This window comes from Dipteris shenzhenensis, chromosome 4 (assembly GCF_047967505.1).
Source record: "Dipteris shenzhenensis isolate YYH24624 ecotype China chromosome 4, Dip_SZ_1.0, whole genome shotgun sequence".
Classification (NCBI taxonomy): domain Eukaryota; kingdom Viridiplantae; phylum Streptophyta; class Polypodiopsida; order Gleicheniales; family Dipteridaceae; genus Dipteris; species Dipteris shenzhenensis.
This window is the reverse complement of record NC_141599.1, coordinates 50,787,002-50,808,387: the sequence shown is the minus strand read 5'-3', so window position 1 is coordinate 50,808,387 and position 21,386 is coordinate 50,787,002. Positions and strand designations below refer to the sequence as shown.

At 44.8% G+C, this 21,386-nt stretch overlaps 1 protein-coding gene across 3 annotated transcripts in view; it reads right to left on the bottom strand.

Annotated features, from left to right (window-relative positions):
* LOC147903000 (uncharacterized) overlaps nucleotides 1-21,386 on the bottom strand; it is a 61,124-nt gene that overhangs the window by 6,224 nt on the left and 33,514 nt on the right. For all 3 annotated transcript variants that reach the window (XM_087374036.1, XM_087374039.1, XM_087374038.1), the window contains one exon: nucleotides 8,074-8,149. In XM_087374036.1, the coding sequence (XP_087230162.1) occupies nucleotides 8,074-8,149 (76 nt within the window). The remainder of the gene's footprint in view (nucleotides 1-8,073; nucleotides 8,150-21,386) is intronic.

The following is a 21,386-nucleotide window of genomic DNA, read 5'->3' as shown; positions in this document are numbered from 1 at the left end:
AAATGTAGGGCCAATGCCCCCCTGGATGAAATATCCCTTATTGATGACAATCATATCATCACAATAGACTTCATACTTTTTGTTGCTTGGATCCTTTTCCTACAAGGTGTTGTCCTTCATGGCATCTTCTTCAATGTTGATATTTTCATCAATGTACATCTTGACATTTGCCAATTGAGTTGGCATGGAATTTAAATATAAAGAGAGTAAATATTTCTTTTCAATAGTAGCACCAAGAGTATCAGTGAAAGCATGTTGCACTTCAAAAGTGCAAAACATTTGTCCATCATTTCATAGGTATTCCAAAAGAGCACATACTTTGAAACAATAACATTGTCACAATCCTTTGCATCGATATGATCATCTTTGGCTTGCTTGAAGTTCATCACATGATACTCATAAATAAGCATCATTGCATTCATACTTTGAAGGAAAACAGCCACTACTTCATCTCGAGTGAGTTCCAAGTGTAGCGTCAAAATCCATAATGCATATATATCACTTTGCATCTTCATGAGAGGGTCTTACCCAATATGTAAGGCAGTGTCTGCTCTCTTACAGAGCTCAGTCAAAGTGAATGCATAGTAAACAATCAGTCAACAGCAAAAACCAGGTGGCCTGTGAGAACTGCTTCAAAATTGACTAGTTTTTCTTTGATTTCTCCCTCGTCTGTGGACCAAATGCACTCAAAATTGAACAGCAGCTAGCTCATAAGGTCACCGAGCTATACCTAGGAGGACTAGTCGAAATTTTACTTCTATAGGTCACATGAAGCAAAAGTTCGTCAGGCAGTAATTGTGTCAGCACAGGCTGAGAAAGGACAATTTCCAAAAACCCTGGAAGTGCACCTATATGAGGGGAATCTATGGCTGAAAGGGTTTGGAGAATGGTCACCTACATTGGGAGAACAAGCACTTGGAAATTCTACTCAAAAGAGGAAAGAATGGAGAAGAAGAGAGTGTGACGAAGAAGATGATGACGTGGCTAGAATGGCTCAAGGAGGACGTGGTGACTCTAATACCACATGTTGGTTCATAGAGAAAGCAATGAGGCACAATGAACGAAACTTTATTCATGACTGGTTACATATATAGGCAATTGCCTCCATGTTGGTAGATCCCAGATCCACAATTATCTCCATGATTATCTCAATCAGTCACCTCCTATGATCACTCCAAATCCACACACCACACCAACCTGACATACCTAACTGCCAAGTCACTAGACTCCAAGCCCATAGACACACACACACATACATCAATTTTGTCCTTCAAGAAGTACCAGATGATGACATCCCCTCGACTTCTAATCAGTTTCCCTCAACTGAAAAGCTTCCTGATACAACCGCAAAACTTGAGAAAAAAAGTCCTCATCTACCAACTTGGCATCAAGCGCAGGATAGTTCTTAAACTTGACAAGGTATCTACGGATTTCCTTGCCTCTAAGCCCTTTCTTTTCTGTGTGGTACATAATCAATTCTGGTTGGAGGATCTCCTCCATCTCTTCCACCTTTGGTAGTGGTTCTTATACAGGTTCTGTGGGCTCTGGTCCTTGGTACTTCTTGAGAAGACTCACATGAAAAGCATTGCGAATCTTGTATGCTTATCTGAAGCTTTCTTTTGCTTCTGTTGAGATCTTTCAATTGCTATCCGAATCTGGGAAAAGGTTGTGTCCAAGTCTCGAACATAGGGCTCAAATGCAAATATCTCATCTTTTGTTCTGAGGATCAGTGGCAAAATCACCTTTCCATAAATGACTTCAATTGGGGCTTTTCTGGTGGAGCTGGAATAGTATTATTATATGCAAATTCCACAAGAGGAAGATACCTTTCCCATTCGGTTTTCTTTTCGGACACAACACTTTAGAAGATCTAATACCGTAGAATTGGCATTTTCACTTTGTCCGTCTGTCTGAGGGTGAAAAGAAGATGACAAATCCAACTTCGTAGCCATGTTATCAAACAATGCTTGCCAGAACAAACTAGTCATCTTGGGGTCTCAATCGCTGACAATCGACTTAGGCATCCCATGGTGCTTGAAGATCTGTGCTAGAAACAATCTCGCCATGTGGTCTTTCTTACTGGAATGAAGTGGGCCTACTCACTAAACCTATGAATTATGGTCCATATCCCATCATTCCCGGTATCTGGATCTAGGAAGGTCAAAGATGAAGTCCATAGCAATACTCTCCCATGGTCCTTGTGATATGGGTTGTGGCATGAGATCATACTTCACCTTTTGGCACGTGAGACATTCCGTCGTAAACTTGTGTATATCCTTCTGCATTAGAAATATCTTTCAATGGCGTGTGTGGTAGAAGAAATACCTCAAGGTCCTTCATAAGGAGGGGCATGATATTCTTCCAATACTTTCGCTCTCATATCTTGAGTCACACAGAGGTGATATCCTTCATGAGGGCACCGTCTTCCAGTGAACACTAACTAGATGATTGCCCCTGCTGAATATTCCTAATAATTTCTCCGAAATCTGGATCTTGAAGGTATAATTCTTTCATGGCCTTGAGGTCCCTGTGATGAGCTATGGTAACATTGTTCACATGGGGCCTTCTGGATAATGCAACTGCTACCCTATTCTAGGATCCTGGAGTATAGACAATCTAAAAATGGAACATGGACAAGAAATTTGCCCACTTTATCTACTTTTCGGAGATCTCTGGCTTGAGGCTCTGGTGGTTGGTCTTGTAAAGTCAGCTCCAAGAAGGTAATGCTTCCAGATGGTTAACGTATGAATGACTGCTAGCATCTTTTTTTCGTACACACCCATGAATCTTTCTATGTCGTGCAGCCTTCTGCTCTCATAAGCTACCACTTGACCATCCTGGTGAAGGACAGCTCCTACACTCTCTCCACATGCATCACAATCCACATCAAACTGCTTGTGTAGATCTGGAACAACTAGAATTGGCTTGGTTCTTAACTTCTCTTTAAGAGTGTTAAAAGTTGTTCTTTGCCATTCTCCCCATCTGAAGACTGCAGATTTCTTGGTCAAATCATGTAATGGGTTTGCTATATCAGCAAAGTGTCTAATGAAGCGTTTGTAATAGAAGGAAGCTACGTACTTCATATACTGAGGTAAGATCTGGCCATTCTTGTATAGCTTTTATCTTCGCAGGATCCATCCGAATCTCTTCTGCAGAGATGATGTGCCCGAGGTAGTGAATCTCATCAATGAAACACGGTGGCCAAGTGCTCCTTATAGTCTTGTTCTGTCTTTGAAAAGACTAAAATGTCATCAAAGAAAGTACCTGTGAAATCTCTGTATGGTTTGAAAATCCTGTCCATCATGCAATTGAAAGTGGCTGGTGCATTGGTTAACCCGAATGCATCACCAAGAACTCATACAATCCGAAAGTGATCTGAAAAGCTGTCATATGAACATCCTGAGGATAGATCCTATTTGATGTTACCCGCTTTTCAAATCAAAGCGACAAAAGATTGTGGCCCCTTTTAATCTGTCCAAGATATCACCTATGAGAAGGATCTGGCCCTTCCATAGTTTTCATGAGAACCGCCATTTTGTCCTCATCATCTGGTGGACATTTTAAATAGTATAGTTGTTGCACAAGCGATTGCAACTTGGCTAAATGATGACGGAACTCATCATTATCCTCCATTTGCAATTTGTAAAATTGTCATTTCAAAAACACTTTGGAGTTTGTAATTTTGTTACCGAAAAGGCTCTCCAAGTGCTCCCAAATCTCCTTAGTAGTTTTCTTGAAGTCCACATGATGAACAAGTGAGTCAGCATAGACCAATGATAGCAATGGCCTTAGCATTTTGTTGCTTCCATATCTTGCCTTGTGGCTGATCAAGCGTGGCCTCATAGTCTTCCTCAACATCCCAGACTCCTTCACGCATAAGAAGAAGTTGCATCCTCGTTTGCCAAGTAGGAAATCCCTCCCCTTTGAACTTTTCCACGAGCAATGAGGTGGAAGTGAGAGAAGTCATTGTGGTGTGCAGCAGGCGACAGCTCCAAGGTGGAAAGAATGTGACGTCAAGTGGAGCAGAATAGCAAGCAGTTAGAGCATGGCAACATGCTAGAGCGGAAAAGGCCCAGAAGATCTGAGGCATAGGCAGCAGATTACGGGCAGATTGAAGCATGAATAGCAAGGGCATCAACAGCTGGAACTAAGGCGGAATCAAAGGTAGCAGCTGACGAGAATTTTGAAGCTACTGGCGAGGGCAACGTGAGCAGCAAAATTAGTCGTGAGCTGCAGCCACGTGTCGATGTAGATCAGCAGTAGGCGAATTTGCAGCAGCTCCAACAGCTCCATGGAGAGGCTAAGGTAAAGGAAAAAAGAAAGCTCCCCAAGAAGAAAGAGATGGGAAGAAAGGAGGGAATGGAAGGGAGCTCAATGATGGAGGAAAGGATGGGTTCCATTTGCGGGCTTCCCTCATCGTCTAGATTGCATATGGAGAAGGGAAAGGTAGAAAAGGGCTCTGATACCACATGATGGAACTAGATAGGAGACATGCTAGGCTAGGCTAGATAGCAAACATAATGAAATGGAAATGCAAAGCAAAGGAAATGAAATGCTTAGAAAGAAATTAACAACCAAAGGAAAGTACTTACATAACCAAAGAGACTTGAGGCTTGATTGATTTGACAAGTGAAAGTACAATGCCTTTGTAGGATAGGCACACACACACTCTAGTACCAAATGTGTATGGGATAACTCCCAATATGACACGTGGCACTCCTAGTTATAAAATAGTCTAGAACTCACTCTTGGACTCAATAAAACACACTAGAAGTCACTCAAATTGACTCTACTTCCTAACACCACACACATACGATAGGAGCCATTGTTCTTTTGAACTAGGAGCACAGGTGAACAGAAGGGTGAGGAACTGGGTCTGATGAATCCTTTTAAAAGTAAATCATATACTTGTGTCATGATTTCTTCGATCTATGCTGCACTCAAGCGATAAGGTGGCCGATTCGAAGGCTCACTTCCTAGAAGGAGCTCTATGACATGATCTTCTCGCCTCTCAAGAGGAATCTCTCTGGAAAGAGAATCTAGAAAACAATCTGTAAAAGAATCAAGTAACTGAAACTTTTCTTTCTCGACAAAATTCGCTTCCACTTGGGGTTCGCCCTCTCTCCCTCGTCCAAAAACAAACTAAGCAGAAACTACTGATTTTATTAACTTAGCAATAGAGCATTAGATACAACTGGAATTGTCTCACCTCTTCCTTTGGATAAAATTTTATGCTCCTTGCTTCTTGAAACTCTTCCACTTCTTGGGTGCTTCATCTGCCACTAGAAGAGCTCCCCACCATGCTCTGGCATTACTTGTAAGATGGAGGCTTACAATCCTCAATTTTGACTTCTCATGATAGTTTCTTGTCTGGAAAGCTATGTCAAACTGTCGGATCAAGTCCAGAGCTTTCTCACTTGCCCATACTTTCCATCAAAAGTAGTAAATTTGACGGACTTGCTTCCTTTGAAATCCTTTCGTCTTGATCTAATCTTCCTCCTTTTGCGCCCATGAGATGAACGCTCTCAGGATGAAGAGGAAGAAGAAGATCATGATGATGAGAAACTGGAAGAAGCTGGGAGATCTCCATCGGTGCTTTCCGCTTCGTCTTCCATGAGGCTTTGGATTCCTTCCTTTGAATCTGCATACCTGTGAACTGAAGGAGAACTTCGGGAACACTTTCTTGAGGCACGATACTGCCTCAGAGATTCTTTAGAAATCAAGGGAGATATATGATCAATTCCTTCTCTGTGGGAAGGTGGAACATGCTGATCATCTCCTCAAACAAGTGCTGAAATCGAGGTATCTTTCTTAGGGACTGGAACTCCTCGATTCTTCCCTTTATGAATTCTTCATCTAGATCTTCATCAGGTGCAATAGGGAGTCTCTTACTGGACCCTCTTGTAGCTGAGGTGCCTCGTTCTGAAACCATGATGTGAAAGATGGGAAATCAAGCCCACTAAATCAATTTTGACTGGGCCTAAAGCAGTCAACATCAAAACCTGTACTCCTTCCAAGGAGGTGAATGTTTACGGGTGAAGACAAGAGCCGGCCAGATGCGTGATGAACTATGGGTGGGTGTGGCTTTTGGTTGTATGGGTCAACCACTAATCCGGGGTATGGGCCAAAATACTAAAAATCATATAGAGGATTGTAGTCCCAACTCGATAATAATGAGGCCACTTCAGATTCGCAGCTGTCCTGCAAAAAACGAGAATCTCTTCAAATCGTTTCGGGGATTCTTTGGATTGTTGCCACCAGGAGAAGTAGCAGAACTGCGCTCTAATACCACTGAAACCTTAATGACACTGAGAACTCAACCTTTAACCAGGATTCAGACTTTGAAACTCACTAAAAATAGAGTTGGAGACATAAATCAATCCACAACAACTGTAAGAGTAGAATAAGAACTCAACAGTTCATGCAGGGAGCCAGACTAGGGCTGCAAACTGAAAAATAATGGCCTGAAACTGGTACACAGCAGCTCTCACATACTCACAGCCCTTCTGATAGTGATTCGCAGCTGGCTTGGACCATAGTACAGCAACGATTCAGCCTCTAGCATAGCTTGCACGTGCAGGACGGAGGGAAAGAGGAGCAAGTAATTCCGTACAGGTGTTGGGAAGCATGTGGAGGCTGAGATAAACAATTCACAAGGAAGAAGGAGAGCTGGGACTGGGGGCAAAGAGACAATACACAGCACTAGGGGCCAGAAATAAGCGCTCCTCCCCCCGCCCACCACACACAAAGGTCTTTATTGCAATAGAAATAACTTTGTACAAGTGGCCCTGTGAGAGCATAAAGCTGAGTACGATTATGAAAGATCTAGTAGGCCTGGGGCCTGTCTTTTATAGACTAGGCCTATCAAAAAGCTAGGGCCTGCTTTCTAAAAGCTACTTTTACATAAAAGCCAAGCTTTTTAGACTTTCTTTTTAAATCTAGTGCTTTTGGTGCCTTTTTTATCTCATGGGCCCTCCTTTTAAAGAGACGCCCCCTTGTCCATGCTTTTAGGCCTCGTGGAACCTGCTTTTTGTGCTTTTCTCGCCACTCTTGGGTCCTTTTTGCACTCTCTTAGGTCCTACACATTGCACAAACAAGTTTGACCACTTTAACCCATTAGACGTTAGCGAAATGCATGCATTCCTAGTTCTTGGATGCATTCTTAGTTCTTGGACTAATCCTAGTCCCTTGTGGCGTCCCAACACTTCTCTTTTACCAATGCAAAGCAAAAGTAAAACAATAAAACTTATTCTTAGTTAACCAAAGTCAACATTCTTTGACCGAAGTCAATTCTAATAAAGATTATACTTTATTTCTTGAGAGAAGGACCAAATTGTGACACGTGCCCCATCTCTGAGGTGCCTAGTTCATCTCTTGACCAAAATCAGCTAGTAAATCACGGACAATTTTAAATTACTTTTTCAGAATTATTTCATGTTAAAATCTAAAAATATTATTTTAACATGGGCAACTGTTTTATTTTATGAACTCTTTGTAGTATTTTTTGGATTTCAAAAGGTAGCAAAAAACAATTCCTAGAGAATTCGGGTGTGCAGATGCAAAGTATACAAAATTAGCAGCTCCTTTTCATGGTTTTGCAGAAACATCTGATCCACCAAACTAAGGTTCTCATCCTTGCTCTCTACGTGTATGTCTCTGCCTGTATATGCAGGTACTGACATTCTTAAGTTTTCTGCAAAGATCTCAGGCTTTAAGATGCAGTCCACATAGGTTGAGTGTGTGCATCTTGAAGGCTTTTATGCTACTGGTCTTGTTCTGTTCGGTGGTGGTTGTTGTTGTTGTTGTTACTGTCGTTGTTGTTAAGTTATTATCATAATTGTTATTTTTACTTCTATGTTTGTTATAATCATAACTTTTATTATTATCAAAGCAAAATCCTTTCCTATTTGGGTCCAAAAAATGTATCCATACTTACAAGCAGCCTTACCTATGATACTCAGAATTGTGTAACTAGCCATTCAAAACATACTTCAAACATATCCTCTGCCACACAATCTGCTCATTTTCCGTATAACAATTTGATGATGTTTTAAAGCGGTATTGAGCTCCTACCACGTTTCACATATAGGTTCTTCTTAGCCATCTCTGCACGCAGTACAGAGTTTGCCTCTGCATCAAAAACCAAATTCTGGAAATATGGCATAAGATAAGCTTACATATGTTCATTTTCAAAAGCCTCTCTCTCTCTCTTCTCTCTCTCTCTCTTTGTCGCTCAGCCTCCCCGTCACTCCCACTCAGCCTCTCCACCACTCAGCCTCCCCGCCACTCCGCCTCCCTGCCTGCTAGCCGAGCAAGATCATTCAACTCAAGAAGGCAGTACCACAAGTCGATTGGGATGAGAATGACATAAGCTTCATCACTCAAAAGGGTAACCAGGCACGGATTTATTTCAAAGAAAAAAGCTCAAGGGTCAAGATCCTTAGACAAACCAACAAGCTGAAAGGTACTAGGATTTGGATATCTGAAGAGCTCACTATGACCCAACTCAAACAACGGTCAAATGAACTCATCAAAGTGAAAGAAACAAGGAATGAAGGTAAATGGGCAGTCTACCGAGATGGGCAAGCACTGATAAGAGATTTCAAACCTAAACCCAAAGACTCTCAGTCTTAAACTGATGTTATTTAGATCACTCTTACATAATACCTTAATGTAGTTATGTTATGCTATTATAATAATCTGGGGCTGAGTTGTTGTACTCCCCCACAGACTCTCAGTCTCTAACTGATGCTGTAGTTTTTTGGTTTGTGTATTTTGTCCCATAGACCCGCGAGGTCTTTCAAGGACATTAATACATCTTTCTTTTCTTTCTTTCTCTCTCTTTCCACAAGATAAGCTTACTTGCATTCGTTTTCAAATGTAAATCTCTCTCTCTCTCTCTCCGTCTTATTTTGCTACTCTACAATCTATTGTACAACCCACTCTTACCAGAGGCACCTATCCACTAACAGAAACTCTGAGCTGGGTTAAGCCTTATGGGTTAGGTTGCCACTGTAGAGGCCAAAGGGGAAGGCATCATCAACAGCATGGCCAACTTTAGCTCCGCAAAATCAGTAAGCAAGCAATTTGACAGTCCAATTTCCAATTTGAGATCGCATTCTTTGGTGGCTGCAAATCCTACACCTACTACCTCACCTGTTCGCTTTGGAAAGACATCCTGAAGAAATACAAGTTCCTCAAATGTATAAGAAGATATCTCAAGTTTCTCAACTTGCAACAAGAAGTCGTACACTTGAAATAAAGTCTACTGAAAAATAGAGTCACATGTCAAGCAGTTGGAATGAGTAGGCAAAGAGAATTGATCGACAAGGTCATGAAGCGAAAGGGAGTGCAAAAGTAAAAGGGGAAAAGAAGGGATCGGTAAAAAAAGGGGAAAGGTAAGGGAGAAGTGGAGAAAGAAAGAAAGACAAGTTTACTAAAAGTCTTCAAAAGACCAAAGGGTCTATGAGGCTGCAAGAACCTCATACAATGAGCTGAATTGGTGGAGCCGCTAAGCAAGCATCCACACCCAAGACAAATACAACATAAGCATAGAAACATTAATACATAGAAATGTCTGAGCCCCCGGAGAAGATGGACATTGTGATGTGACATCACTGCCATGATCCTCTAGAGGCTGGCAGAGGGGTCAAGCTCAAGGGGAAGTCCGGTGGTGTACGAGGCTACTATGACATAAAACCTGTGATAGAGCACTAGCTATGGTCAGTATGTGAGGTGTGTTGTGGTCTCTTGGCTATGGCCCTGCATTGGACAAGTGCCATTATCACCCCCGTTGGCCATGCCTCAGGTCTGGTGAATAAGGAGGATAAGGTTTGCAAGCCTGATTTGTGCATCAACCCGTTGGCAACTTGGCCGTGTCTCTCACTCTAGACTTCGGCTCCGCCGTCTCCCTAAGGCCTGGTGGTCCGTGCTATCTGGCTGAAAAAATTCAATGATCATGCTGTGAGTGGAGTATGGTTGTATATCTTGATCTCACCTATGTGTCCCAAAGCAGATGCTCTCTATGTCAAATGGCCTCGTGAATGAAAGTCTCCAAGCATCTCTGATCTCATTAAGACACGTCCAAAACCATCCCTGAAAAGACAATGGACCTTGGATCTCATAGTACACAGGGCATCTGAAGAAGTGCTCCTCTGACTCGACTCTTGCAGATCACATAAAGTAAAGATGCAACCCTCTCTAAGTACACCCTCATCCCGTCCGCTCTCAATGCATAGGTAGTGCGACGAGACATGGAACTGCACGATCAATATCCACAAGGAATGAGGGAGGTGGATCAATGAAGCCCTCTTCTAAAATCTGCAAGCAATGGGTGCTAACTAGGTCCTAAATGTGTGGAGCAGTAGGTGATCCTCTCGGATAACTTGGTTGATATCATGATATGTGAGCAAAATAGAGGGGGCCGCAATGCTATACTAAGAGAAAGAAAGAAAGAATGCAAGATGTATTACCATCTGTAAGAGGCCTCATGGGCCGATGAGACAAAAGTACAATCCAAGAGTAACTCATATACAAGCCACTGTGGGCTGAAGCAAAGGGCTCACTAAGGGCACTCTAAGTGCTATTCTACCAACCTCAAACTCAAAAACTAGTGCTCAAAAACGACTACTCAAAAACTAGTACTCAAAAGATATAACAAGGTGCCATTGTGGCTCTCCTGTGGGCTGCGAAGATGTCCCAAAGATGTGTCTATCGGGTCGTCTTTCACTGTGGCAGGGGGCGTGGTTTCTGTATCCAATGGGCCATGTCAAGATTGTCGCCTCGGCTTGGAAGGTACCCTCTAAGTAGAGCTGGGATGGGCTGGACCTCCATCGTGCGTTGTTTGGTCAACCTCTGCGTCATGTGTGGCCTCTGTGTCCCTAGCTCTGCCGCTCCGTGCTGTCTCTTCACGCTGATCCATGTTGTCCTCATATCGGCTATCTCCTCCTCTACTCCACACTGTCCTAGGACTAACTCAAAAGCATAGAAATATGTGACATGTGTTGTGCATGGTCACCTCCTGCTACTACTTAACTTGCTGCAATAAGGTCTCTCTATGCCCCCCCATCTCCATCAAGTAGAGGCCAACACAAACCTGGTCATGAAAGGGGATCAGCGAGGGGAGAGGCCCAAAAAAGTGTCCCTTCTGAAAGAGACAATGGTATCGTCCTTGAATCTCACAGTATGCAAGGCAAGTGCATAGGAAGTACTCCTCTATCTCTACCTCTGCTAGTGTGCATAGCCTTCATATCCTCTGGTCCCTAGGCATGCCTCTATGTGTGTTTGTGTGTGTGTGTGTGTGTGTGTGTGTTTCTGTGTGTGTGCGCGTAACTTTTTTCCGCCAACAACAGCCATGGACTTGTATGCTAGCATCCATGTGTGTCAACATGAGGACTTGTGCTTATGGTCATTGGACTACTGATCATTGGGAGGTTGTCATTGGCAGATTTGTAGGGAAGATACCTGGCTGTCCTTTCTCTATTGCTCTGATACTTGACTGGAAACAAGTACTTTCTAAGGTCAAATGGGCTCCTGATAATTGCTCGGGGACAAACTCAATGAGGAAAGAAAGTATTCATTGGAGTGCCATCTTTGACATTCCACTCGCTTTACAAAAACCTGTTCGGGCATACAATCTCATGAAATCGGGAATTAGATACATACATGATGTGGTAGATGATCAGGGATATGTCTTATCTTTTCCTCAGGCCACTGCTTCCTATGCATTGGGAATGCATCATAGGCCTATATGGAAGAAAATTGCTGATTTATTACACCCTTTTCTACCTGTTCCTCCTGTGGGTGACACAGACAGGCTTACGGATTGGCAATTGCAACCCTCTGCTACATGCACTCATCCTATTCCTCTTCCTGCCTTAACCTCCATCAAAGCCTATAGGCTTCTTCAGCCTACTCCATGGATTCAGCAATATGCTAATTCTCTGTGGCATATAAGGAAGCCCCTCTCATGGTGGCGGAAGAATCTCGGGATGTTATGGAAGTGTAAAATGCGATTGAAACAAAGACTATTTCTTTGGAGATGTATGACAGGTACATTGTCAGTGGGGGTCACACTTGCTAAACGTCGCATTGCACCATCCACATGTTTAAGATGTCAGGCTCCTTCAGAGACTGTTATTCATTTGCTTTGGCACTGCCCGTGTACTAGGATCCTCAGAAGAATTTCAGATTATCTTCGGATCCGTTTCCCGAGTCACAGATTTGGGAAACATTTCTGGCTCTTTGGCAGATTTATGAAGTCTTTGTCTCAATACTCACTATTTCTCTCTTGGGTGCGATATTGGGCTCTTTGGACAACCTGGAGTGAGCATAATTTGGCATACTTGGGTTGGCAGATTCACAAGTCATATGAATCTTTCCGAGCCTCATTGCGGCAATCCTTATATGATGCCTACCATGAGGGTGATATGGATGCTTCTTGCATAGAGCTTTTCTTTTTATGTTTCTGATCTTTGGGATACTCTCCATTTTGGAGACCTCCCATCATGTAAATTTATGAGCATATAAATATACTGCACTGGATATTACAAAAAAAAAAGTGTGTGTGTGCGCTCCTGTTGGGTGCTCACAAAGTTGAGGGCAAAACTTGAATATTGGAAGCTTGTAACTTGGCCATTACATGCTCGTTTGCGAATAATGCAATCCATTTTGATAGCATACATACAATTCTATTTGCCTCTCATCATATTCACTAAGGCAGATATGGTTTCCTTTATGTCTGCTATCGTGGAGATTTTATGGTGTTCAAAAAATGGCAAGAAAAGTCTCAGATTACTCTCTATGCATTGTCTCTGCTCTCCAAAGATGCACGGGGGTCTGAACATACTCAATATTCAAATGCATATACTTGCTCACAGGGGGAAAATGATGTTGCAGTTTATGCAAGGGGATCAGCCTTGGGCTTTCATGATCCGATCTCTTTTGTTGCATATTGATACTTCTGCTTTTGGGCATTTGCAGCCTACACAGTGGGATTTCCTATTTGGCTCTATTCAAGGCAAGGTCAAAGGCTTCCCTTTTGTCTCTCGTTTGCTTCTTGATTGGAAGCATATTTTATCCCACTTGGAATGGAATGGCAGAGATTCTTTGTCGGGAAATTCCTCGAGGGCTGAGAATATTTATTGGTCCAAAGTATTCCACCCTCCTTTGGCTATACAAGAATGTAAGCGTTCTTATTTTCTATCTTTCAAAGGCATTTCTTCTATGGCCGATGTACTTCAGGATGATGGCACTCTTTTATCTTTTTGTATGGCTGCTAGCAAATATGGTTTGGGAGCTCATTACCGTCCTTTATGGCATCAAATTTCAGAAATGCTTCAACCATTCTTCCTGGTACCTCGTTTGGAACTTTAGAATAGGCTTGAGGATTGGATTCTACATTCTTCTTCCTCTTCAGCCCGTCCTTTGAAGCTCTCACATATCACAATGCCTTCTCTGTATAAAGTGTTATTACTTCCGCCTTGGATTTCTGACAGAGCAAATTCTGTTTGGCATATGGATCACCCACTAAAGTGGTGGAGAAAGCGGCTGCATCTCCTTTGGCATTATAAAGTCCCTCTTCGACAACAGCTTTTCCTTTGGCGAGTCCTACTTAGCATTTTTCCATCTGGGCAGTTACTCGTGCATAGACATATTGCTCCAACTGCTTGCCACAGATGTCTACATTCTGCTGAATCTATGCTTCACATCTTCTGGCATTGTCCACACACTTGTGATTTCCTCGCTCTCATCCGACAGGGGCTTCGAGCTAGATTTCCTACTGTTACTTTTGGCAGGTTCTTCTGGTTGTTTGGTTTTCATCTAGCTAGACAGGGTTTTGATTTATTTTTTGTTTGGGTGCGCTACTGGGCACTATGGACTCTATGGATGGACAGAAATCATTGAGTTTTTGGTGATCCTACTTTTCCATCCTTTCTTTTTTTCAAACAATCTCTGCAGCAATCGTTATGTGATTGCTTTCAAACTCGTTTGATTGATCATGATGTATATACAGCTTATATTGAGATTTTCAGTGTAGTAGTAGTTACTCCACTTTTGAAGTAACTATGAATGTAATTATTTTACAGCAATAAAATTTTTCTTCTCACAAAAAAAAAGTGTGTGTGTGTGTGTGTGTGTGTGTGTGTGAGAGAGAGAGAGAGAGAGAGAGAGAGGGAGAGAAAGCAAATACGTTTCCAATCTGGCCTAGCATGGCCGGGACTCCTTGCAAGGTAACTCTTTGAGAGCTGAGAGCATCCATTGGTCATAGGCTTTTTCTTACCATTGGCTTTACAGGAGCCCAAACGCTTGTATTTTCTTAATTCAAAATGGATTTCCTCTGTGGCAAATGTCATTCATGATGATGGCACTCTTTTATTCTTCCCTTTGACCGCTGGAAAATATGGTTTGGGAATGCATTATCGTCCTGTATGGCACGTAATTACTCGGATTCTTCAACCATTTCAGCCAATGCTACCTTTAGAGCTTCAAGACAGGCTTCAGGATTGGACACTTCTTCCAGTACACTCGTCCATTCGTCCTTTGAAGCTGTCTCATATAACAGTCTCCTCTTTATATAAAGTTCTGCTATCTCCACCCTAGGCGTCAGACATGGCTAATTAGATTTGGTGTTTGCATCATCCAGTCAAATGGTGGACAAAAAGATTGAAACAGATTTGGCACTCCAAGGTCCCTCTACGACAACAGATCTTTCTATGGCGTATTCTGTTGGGGATTGTTCCGTCTGGACAGCCTTTATAATGCAGACGTATTGCTCCAGCTATTTGTCGTAGGTGTTTAACAACACCATATCTTTGTAATCTCTTACAAATCCCCCCTCAAAGATATGGCTGAAAGTACGCTGGAAACATATCAGGTGTACCCTACAGTACCTAAAATACCATGGTTGCACAAATTCATCCAGATGGATATGCAACCTATGGGAGTACATGAAAACAATGTCATTGGGAATCACTTCACAACCCCCCTTGACATTGTGAGGCCCGCTCTTGCTTCTTACTGAGCCATGAGATACAGGATGAACCCAATGAGAAGCAATAGCCAGTAGTGGACCATCTGTCGTCAATGTCCCCTGACCAATCTGAGTCGGTGAAACCACTCAGCTCTAGATCACAATCTGCAGCATAATGCAAGCCAAGAGAGAGTGTCATGGACATATCTGAGAACCCTCTTTGCTGCATTCCAATGTGTGATCGTGGGACAGTGCATGAACTGGCTCAAAATCCCTGTGGCATAGGCAATATCAGGCCGTGTGGAGCATAGATATATCAAACTGTCAACCAAATGCCTATACAAAGTGCCATCAAACTTCAGCAGCATCATGCTTACTCAGCTTGAGTCCCTTTTCCAATGGAGTAGCCACACGCTTACAGTTTTCCATTTTAAATTTTTGCAACAACCCCTTCAAATACTTTGTCTGTGACATAGAGATCCCATCATGGGTCTGCCAAAACTCAATGCCAAGACAATAATGCAATAGGCCCAAATCTGTCATGTCAAAGTTGTGACATAAAGCGGACTGCACTGCTATAATTTGCTGCAAATTACTGCCAATGAGTATGATGTCATCCACATATAGTACCAACATGACCAATTCTGATTTTTGCTGCAGAACATACAGATTTGGCTCTATATGAGTGTTTACGAAGCCCTGGAACAGCAAAAATTGATGTATCTTTTGATACCACACACGAGGTGCTTGCTTCAGCCCATATAGAGCCTTCCTGAGCTTGCATACCTTGTGCTCTTGTCCCTCCACCTCAAAACCTTGGGGCTGATGTACATAGACCTCCTTTTTAAGATCTCCATTGAGGAAAGTAGTCTTAACATCCATCTGGTACACTGACCAACCATAAAACGCAGCAAGAGAGATGATAGAACGAATGGTGGTCATCTTGGCCACTGGAGCAAAAGTCTCCTCATAATCTATCCCCTCCTCTTGTGCATACCCCTTGGCAACCAAACAGGCTTTGTATTTCTCAACTGTGCCATCTGAATGGTATTTCACCTTATAAATCCATTTCGTGCCAACCACATTTTTCCCAATGGGCACATCAACCAAGTCCCATGTGTCATTCTTCTCAATGGATTTAATCTCAGCTTCCATAGCTTTCTGCCATGCCGGATTATGCTGAGCATCCTTGAAGCTCTGAGGCTCATTTTCAGCTTCCATCACTAAGGTCATCAAAGCAAAATTGACCTTTTTCTTAGTGCTGGCCCTAGTTTTCCCCAAAGTAGGCTGATCCTTAGCATCTTGAATGGTCAACCTTGCCCAACGTGGAATAGATTTCTTTGTTGTACCACTCAGGGCTGCATCAACATCTTTAGTGGCCTCACGATGTTGATAATGCCTCCAAACATGAGGCGGTCTATTCTCATTAATTGGCTGCAAATCTGAAACATTTGAGGGAGAGCCATCCTCAACATATGGCAAGCCATCTTAACTATGAGAAGTAGAAGGGGAAACATCAAGAGACTCCATCTCATCATCCTCAAACTGGATGATGCCCAAAGAGGTGTCATTGTATGGTGGCAAGTCTACACTAGCGGGCTGCATGAACTCATTCTCAGTAAAGAGAACATCTTTGCTGATTATTACCTTCTTGGTAGCGGGATTATAAAGCCTAAATCCCCTGCTTTCAGTGCTATACCCCACGAAAATGCATTTGACACTCTTGTCATCAAGCTTTGTCCGATGTGCATCTGGAACCAAAGCATATGCCACTGAGCCAAAAACCCTAAAATGACTAACCTTTGGCTTAAAGCCATACAAAGCCTCAAATGGAGTCACATTAACCAAAGCTTTGGTAGGGCATCTGTTCTGAATATAAGTGGCTGTCACAACTGCTTCTTCCCAAAAAGCCTTTGAGACTCTCTTGAATTTCAGCATGCATCTCGTCATTTCCATGAGAGTATGATTCTTCCTCTCAGAAAGTGGATTCTACTGTGGTGTGTAAGGGCATGTCAAGTGATGTTTAATCCCATGTTGCTTCAAAAATCCCTGGAATGCATGTGACATGTAGTCCCAGTGCCCCCTCCTCCACTTGCTGACCCTACCCCGCTATCCCCTCGCTACCCCCTCCGCTACCCCCTCTGCTACCCAGCAACCCCCCGCTACCCCCTCCGCTATCCCGCTACCCCCTTGCTACCCCCTCGCTCCCCCCCTCGCTCAACCCCCGCTACCCCCCTCGCTCAACCCCCGCTACCCCCTCGCTACCCCCTGCTACCCCCCGCTACCCCCTCGCTCAGCCCCCGCTATCCCCTCGCTACCCCCCGCTACCCCTCCGCCACCCTCGCTCAGCCCCCCTCTGCCACCCTCACTGCTCCCTCACGACCCCTTTGCTACCCCTTCACCACGCCCCCGCTACCTCCCGCTTGCAACTCCGACCCCTTTTTTTTTTTTGGCCTCCCGCTTGCAGCTCCGACCTTTTTTTTTTTTTTTTAAATATTTCAACTCCGACCTCTTAAAATCCCTTCTTTGCCCGCTGCTGCCTCCCCCATAATGAAGGGAACAAGGGGATGAGGACATGAGACTAGGCGGGAGACCCTTCGCTCCAAATTTAAATTTACATACGTGTGGAGATGGGGAAGGGGAACGGTGACAAGGGGAAAACACAAAAGCAACTCAATCTGAAGGACTTCAACAAACGCAACAATCGAAGCGGTTTGACAGTGGACAGCACCGCAGCCCAAAAGAAAGGGGCCCACCCAAAGCCCATGCCACTCACCACATCCTTGACCTCTATGGTTACCACCACTATTTCACCACCATCATCCGCCTCATCATCTACGCCACCTCTCTTCTCCCCCTCTCCTGCATCATCATCACAGGTCTCCTCTCCAATAGCCTCACCACTGGTCCCACCGGCCACGGCTCCACAGTACTTTCCCCTCGTATCACCTCTACCTCTCAGTCAGCCACCCTTCATCACCTTGTTCGGCCTCGCTACTCCTACATACCACTCCCTCACCCAGATCATGATGTCCCCACCCTGAGTACAACCTCAACAGCCCACCTTCATTCCAACCCCTCTCGAGATCCAGTTCCCACCTAGACCAGGACATCTTAGGCTCCCATCAAATGCTTGGGACTCCCTATTAGCTGAGATACACAGCATCCGGGCCCATCAGGCAGAGCTGACACATTACACTCAGGAGCAGGCCCGATACACCTAGGAGCAGGCCCGCATTATACACGAGCAGGGCACCCTTATGAAGGGGCTCAGACACGACATCACACAGCTTCGAGAGGAGCTTGGGACCCTCAGAGCAGCGCCTGGAGGGACCCCAGTCATAGATATGGAGGCACAGATAGCCACGATACAGTCGGCTATAGCAGAGACGACTAGATGGGTGGATGTGGCGAAACGGGAGCCCACAAAGGCAACCGTTTCAGTCGCCATATAGGAGCAGCAGTAGAGGGCTTCGAAGGCCCTCAACATCCGGATATGAGGGATCACACGAGACAGTACCAGCACCACTACGATGCCCATGGAGGAGGTGATCACCTTTGTGACCACCACCATGGGGGTCCCCGACCATGCCATAGAGAGAGCATGGCGTGTTGGGAGAGACCCCAACCGAGAGCAGCCCCTATTCATTCGCTTCGGAGATTCACATGCTCGACTAGCGACACTCCGACGCCGAGCCGCTCTATGAGAGCATCCCACCCTGTCCGTGGACGAGGATTTGACACCACTACAGATTGAGGAGCGACGGATTCTTCTACACAGCGGGATGTTGCCCGCAAGGAGGGAAAATGGTCCGTGGTCCGAGATGGTAGGTTGTCGACCGGCACCCGTCGGGCTCCCACCCGTACCCCCTAGGGGGACGGGGCCTATGAGACTCAGGTTTTCGAGACCCTAGCCTGCACCATTTGGAACTGTAATGGTACCTTATGGTCAGACCCAGGGAACTTCTCGAAGTCTTATACAGGACGAGACATAGTCTTTTACACGGAGACACACCAGAGCCCAAAGCGTCCACTACCGATAGTCAGTGGCTACACATGGGAGTCAACCTTCAGGGATGAGACGAGGGATACAGGAGGAGTTCGAGGATCAGGCGGGGTCGCAGTATTGTATAGGTCTTCCCTCGCTGAAGCCATCTCCATTGACAGGAAGGACGCACACTCCCGATTCATGTGGATCCAGATCCGACGCACAAACACTCGTGAGCTTTTCATAGCAATATGCTACTTTCCGCCAGACACATCCCACTTCGCCAGAGTGGCACGAGAGGAGGATGAGACATCGCCATATGCACCCTTACATCAGGATATCCCAAACCTTTCAGCCCACGGGGAAGTTCTCCTTGTTGGGGACTTCAACGCTAGGACGAGCACGCGCCATGCACCACTCCTGGACTCCCAAGACGACTCTATCATGCTACTAGACATGGACCTAGACGGAGCAGGTATGACCAGGACCTCATCGAACCGACACGGGCCTGTTACACCATATGGACACGCGCTCCTTGATCTGGGCAGGATGCATGATCTCATCATCTACAACGGGCTTGACCTATGGCCCTCCTTAGGTGGTTTTACTTGCTTCCCACACAGGGGGGGCACTAGTGTAGTAGATTACATCATGGAATCCCCTACCTTCACTTCATGTATCACCGACTTCACCGTAGCACCACTCCCTCCGAGAGCTGATCACACATACCTATTCTTCACTATCGCCACCCCATGCTTAGCCACACCACACACACCACATAGGAAGCACGACACCTACCACAACATACACTTTGATCACAGCCTCTCACCGGCCTACTCTAGACGCCTAAACAAACTCCTAACCTACATCGATCACATACCACTCATAGAGGACCGTGCTGCCCTGATTAGTCGCACACTCCACACGGCTGCCCTCCAAATCTTTCCCCACACCACACGGTCCACTAGACCATCACCTCTCGGTTTTGTACCCTGCAACAACTGGTACGATGCGGAGTGCAAGGCTTATCATCGACAGCTCCGACTTGAAACCAAATGTCACCTCCCGAACACACCAAACACGATACGCAAGTACCGACGTCTCGTACGTCGGAAGAAGCAGGCATTTCTTCATCGAAATGAGGAGGAGCTGCTGCACATCTTGTACAGCAGCAACTCTAAGGATTTTTTGTGGAGATTCCTTGAGCGTAGGTCTCCATGACCCCTCGCCGACACGAGAGTCTGGCACACATATGCACACCATCTTTATGATGTCCCAAACCAGCCCACTCCAAATCTCATACACACACCTCGCCCCACCACTTGCACGTTGTTCACCAGAGGGGGAGTCAAGGACGTGACATTGAAACCGCACAATGGCCGAGCTAAGGATCACGAGGGGCTATGCAATGAGTTTATCGCATATGGGATCGACACATTAGTCCCAATCCTAGCAAAGCTATTCAATGACGCTGTTTGCCTTCGCTTCCCCCGCACTTGGACACTCAACACCATCACCCCCATCCACAAGATAGGGGATCCCATGGACCCGAGTAACTACAGGACTATCATGATTAGACATGTGATGTCCAAGACCTATGAAGCTGTATTGGATGCGTCGGTCAGCCTGTTTGTAGAGATGAGAGGGCTCAGAGTAGAGGGTCAGGCCGATTTCAGGCGAGACCATGGGACTATGGATCACATACTCACACTCAAGAATGTCATTGAGGAGGCCAGATCACGGAAGGAGAGGGTATATTGGTGCTTTGTGGATTTCCACAAAGCCTTTGACATAGTACCTCGAGCTCGTCTCATCACACGCCTACAGACATTGGGATTTAATCAAGAGACCATCTGGGCAGTCATGGCACTTTATGAGAGAGTCTCAGGCCGAGTTCGGACAAGCGCAGGTTGGACAGATGAGATCTTGAGTACCATAGGGGTCAAACACGGTTGTCCCTTATCACCAACCCTGTTTGGCCTCTACATCGATGAGCTTGAGACTTTCATGGGGGCGCTCAGAGGGACCGGTTGCTCACTTGCTAGGATTCTTCTTTATGCAAATGACGTGGCACTCTTGTCGCCCACACTGTTACGCTCAAGTCGAGGTAACATGACCTCGGAAGGGTCAGTTGGCATTTTCCTTTAAAGGATCAATGTTTGTATTATATTTGTTTGGACTTTACGTAAATGATTAGAAAGGAATTAAAGTCAAGGTCCTTGGTGAGGGTGATATGGCACTAGACTAGGTGGATCTAAGGCTAAAGGGTCTAAATGCATTAAATGTGCCAAGGGGCAAATGAGTTCAATGATATCCCAAGAGAGGGGTAAATGATGCATTTAGGAGGTACCTTAGAATGAAGACATGTGGCATACTAGATCCATCTAGGGAAATTGGGGCTCGTTGGGAATTGGCATGCTTTCACGT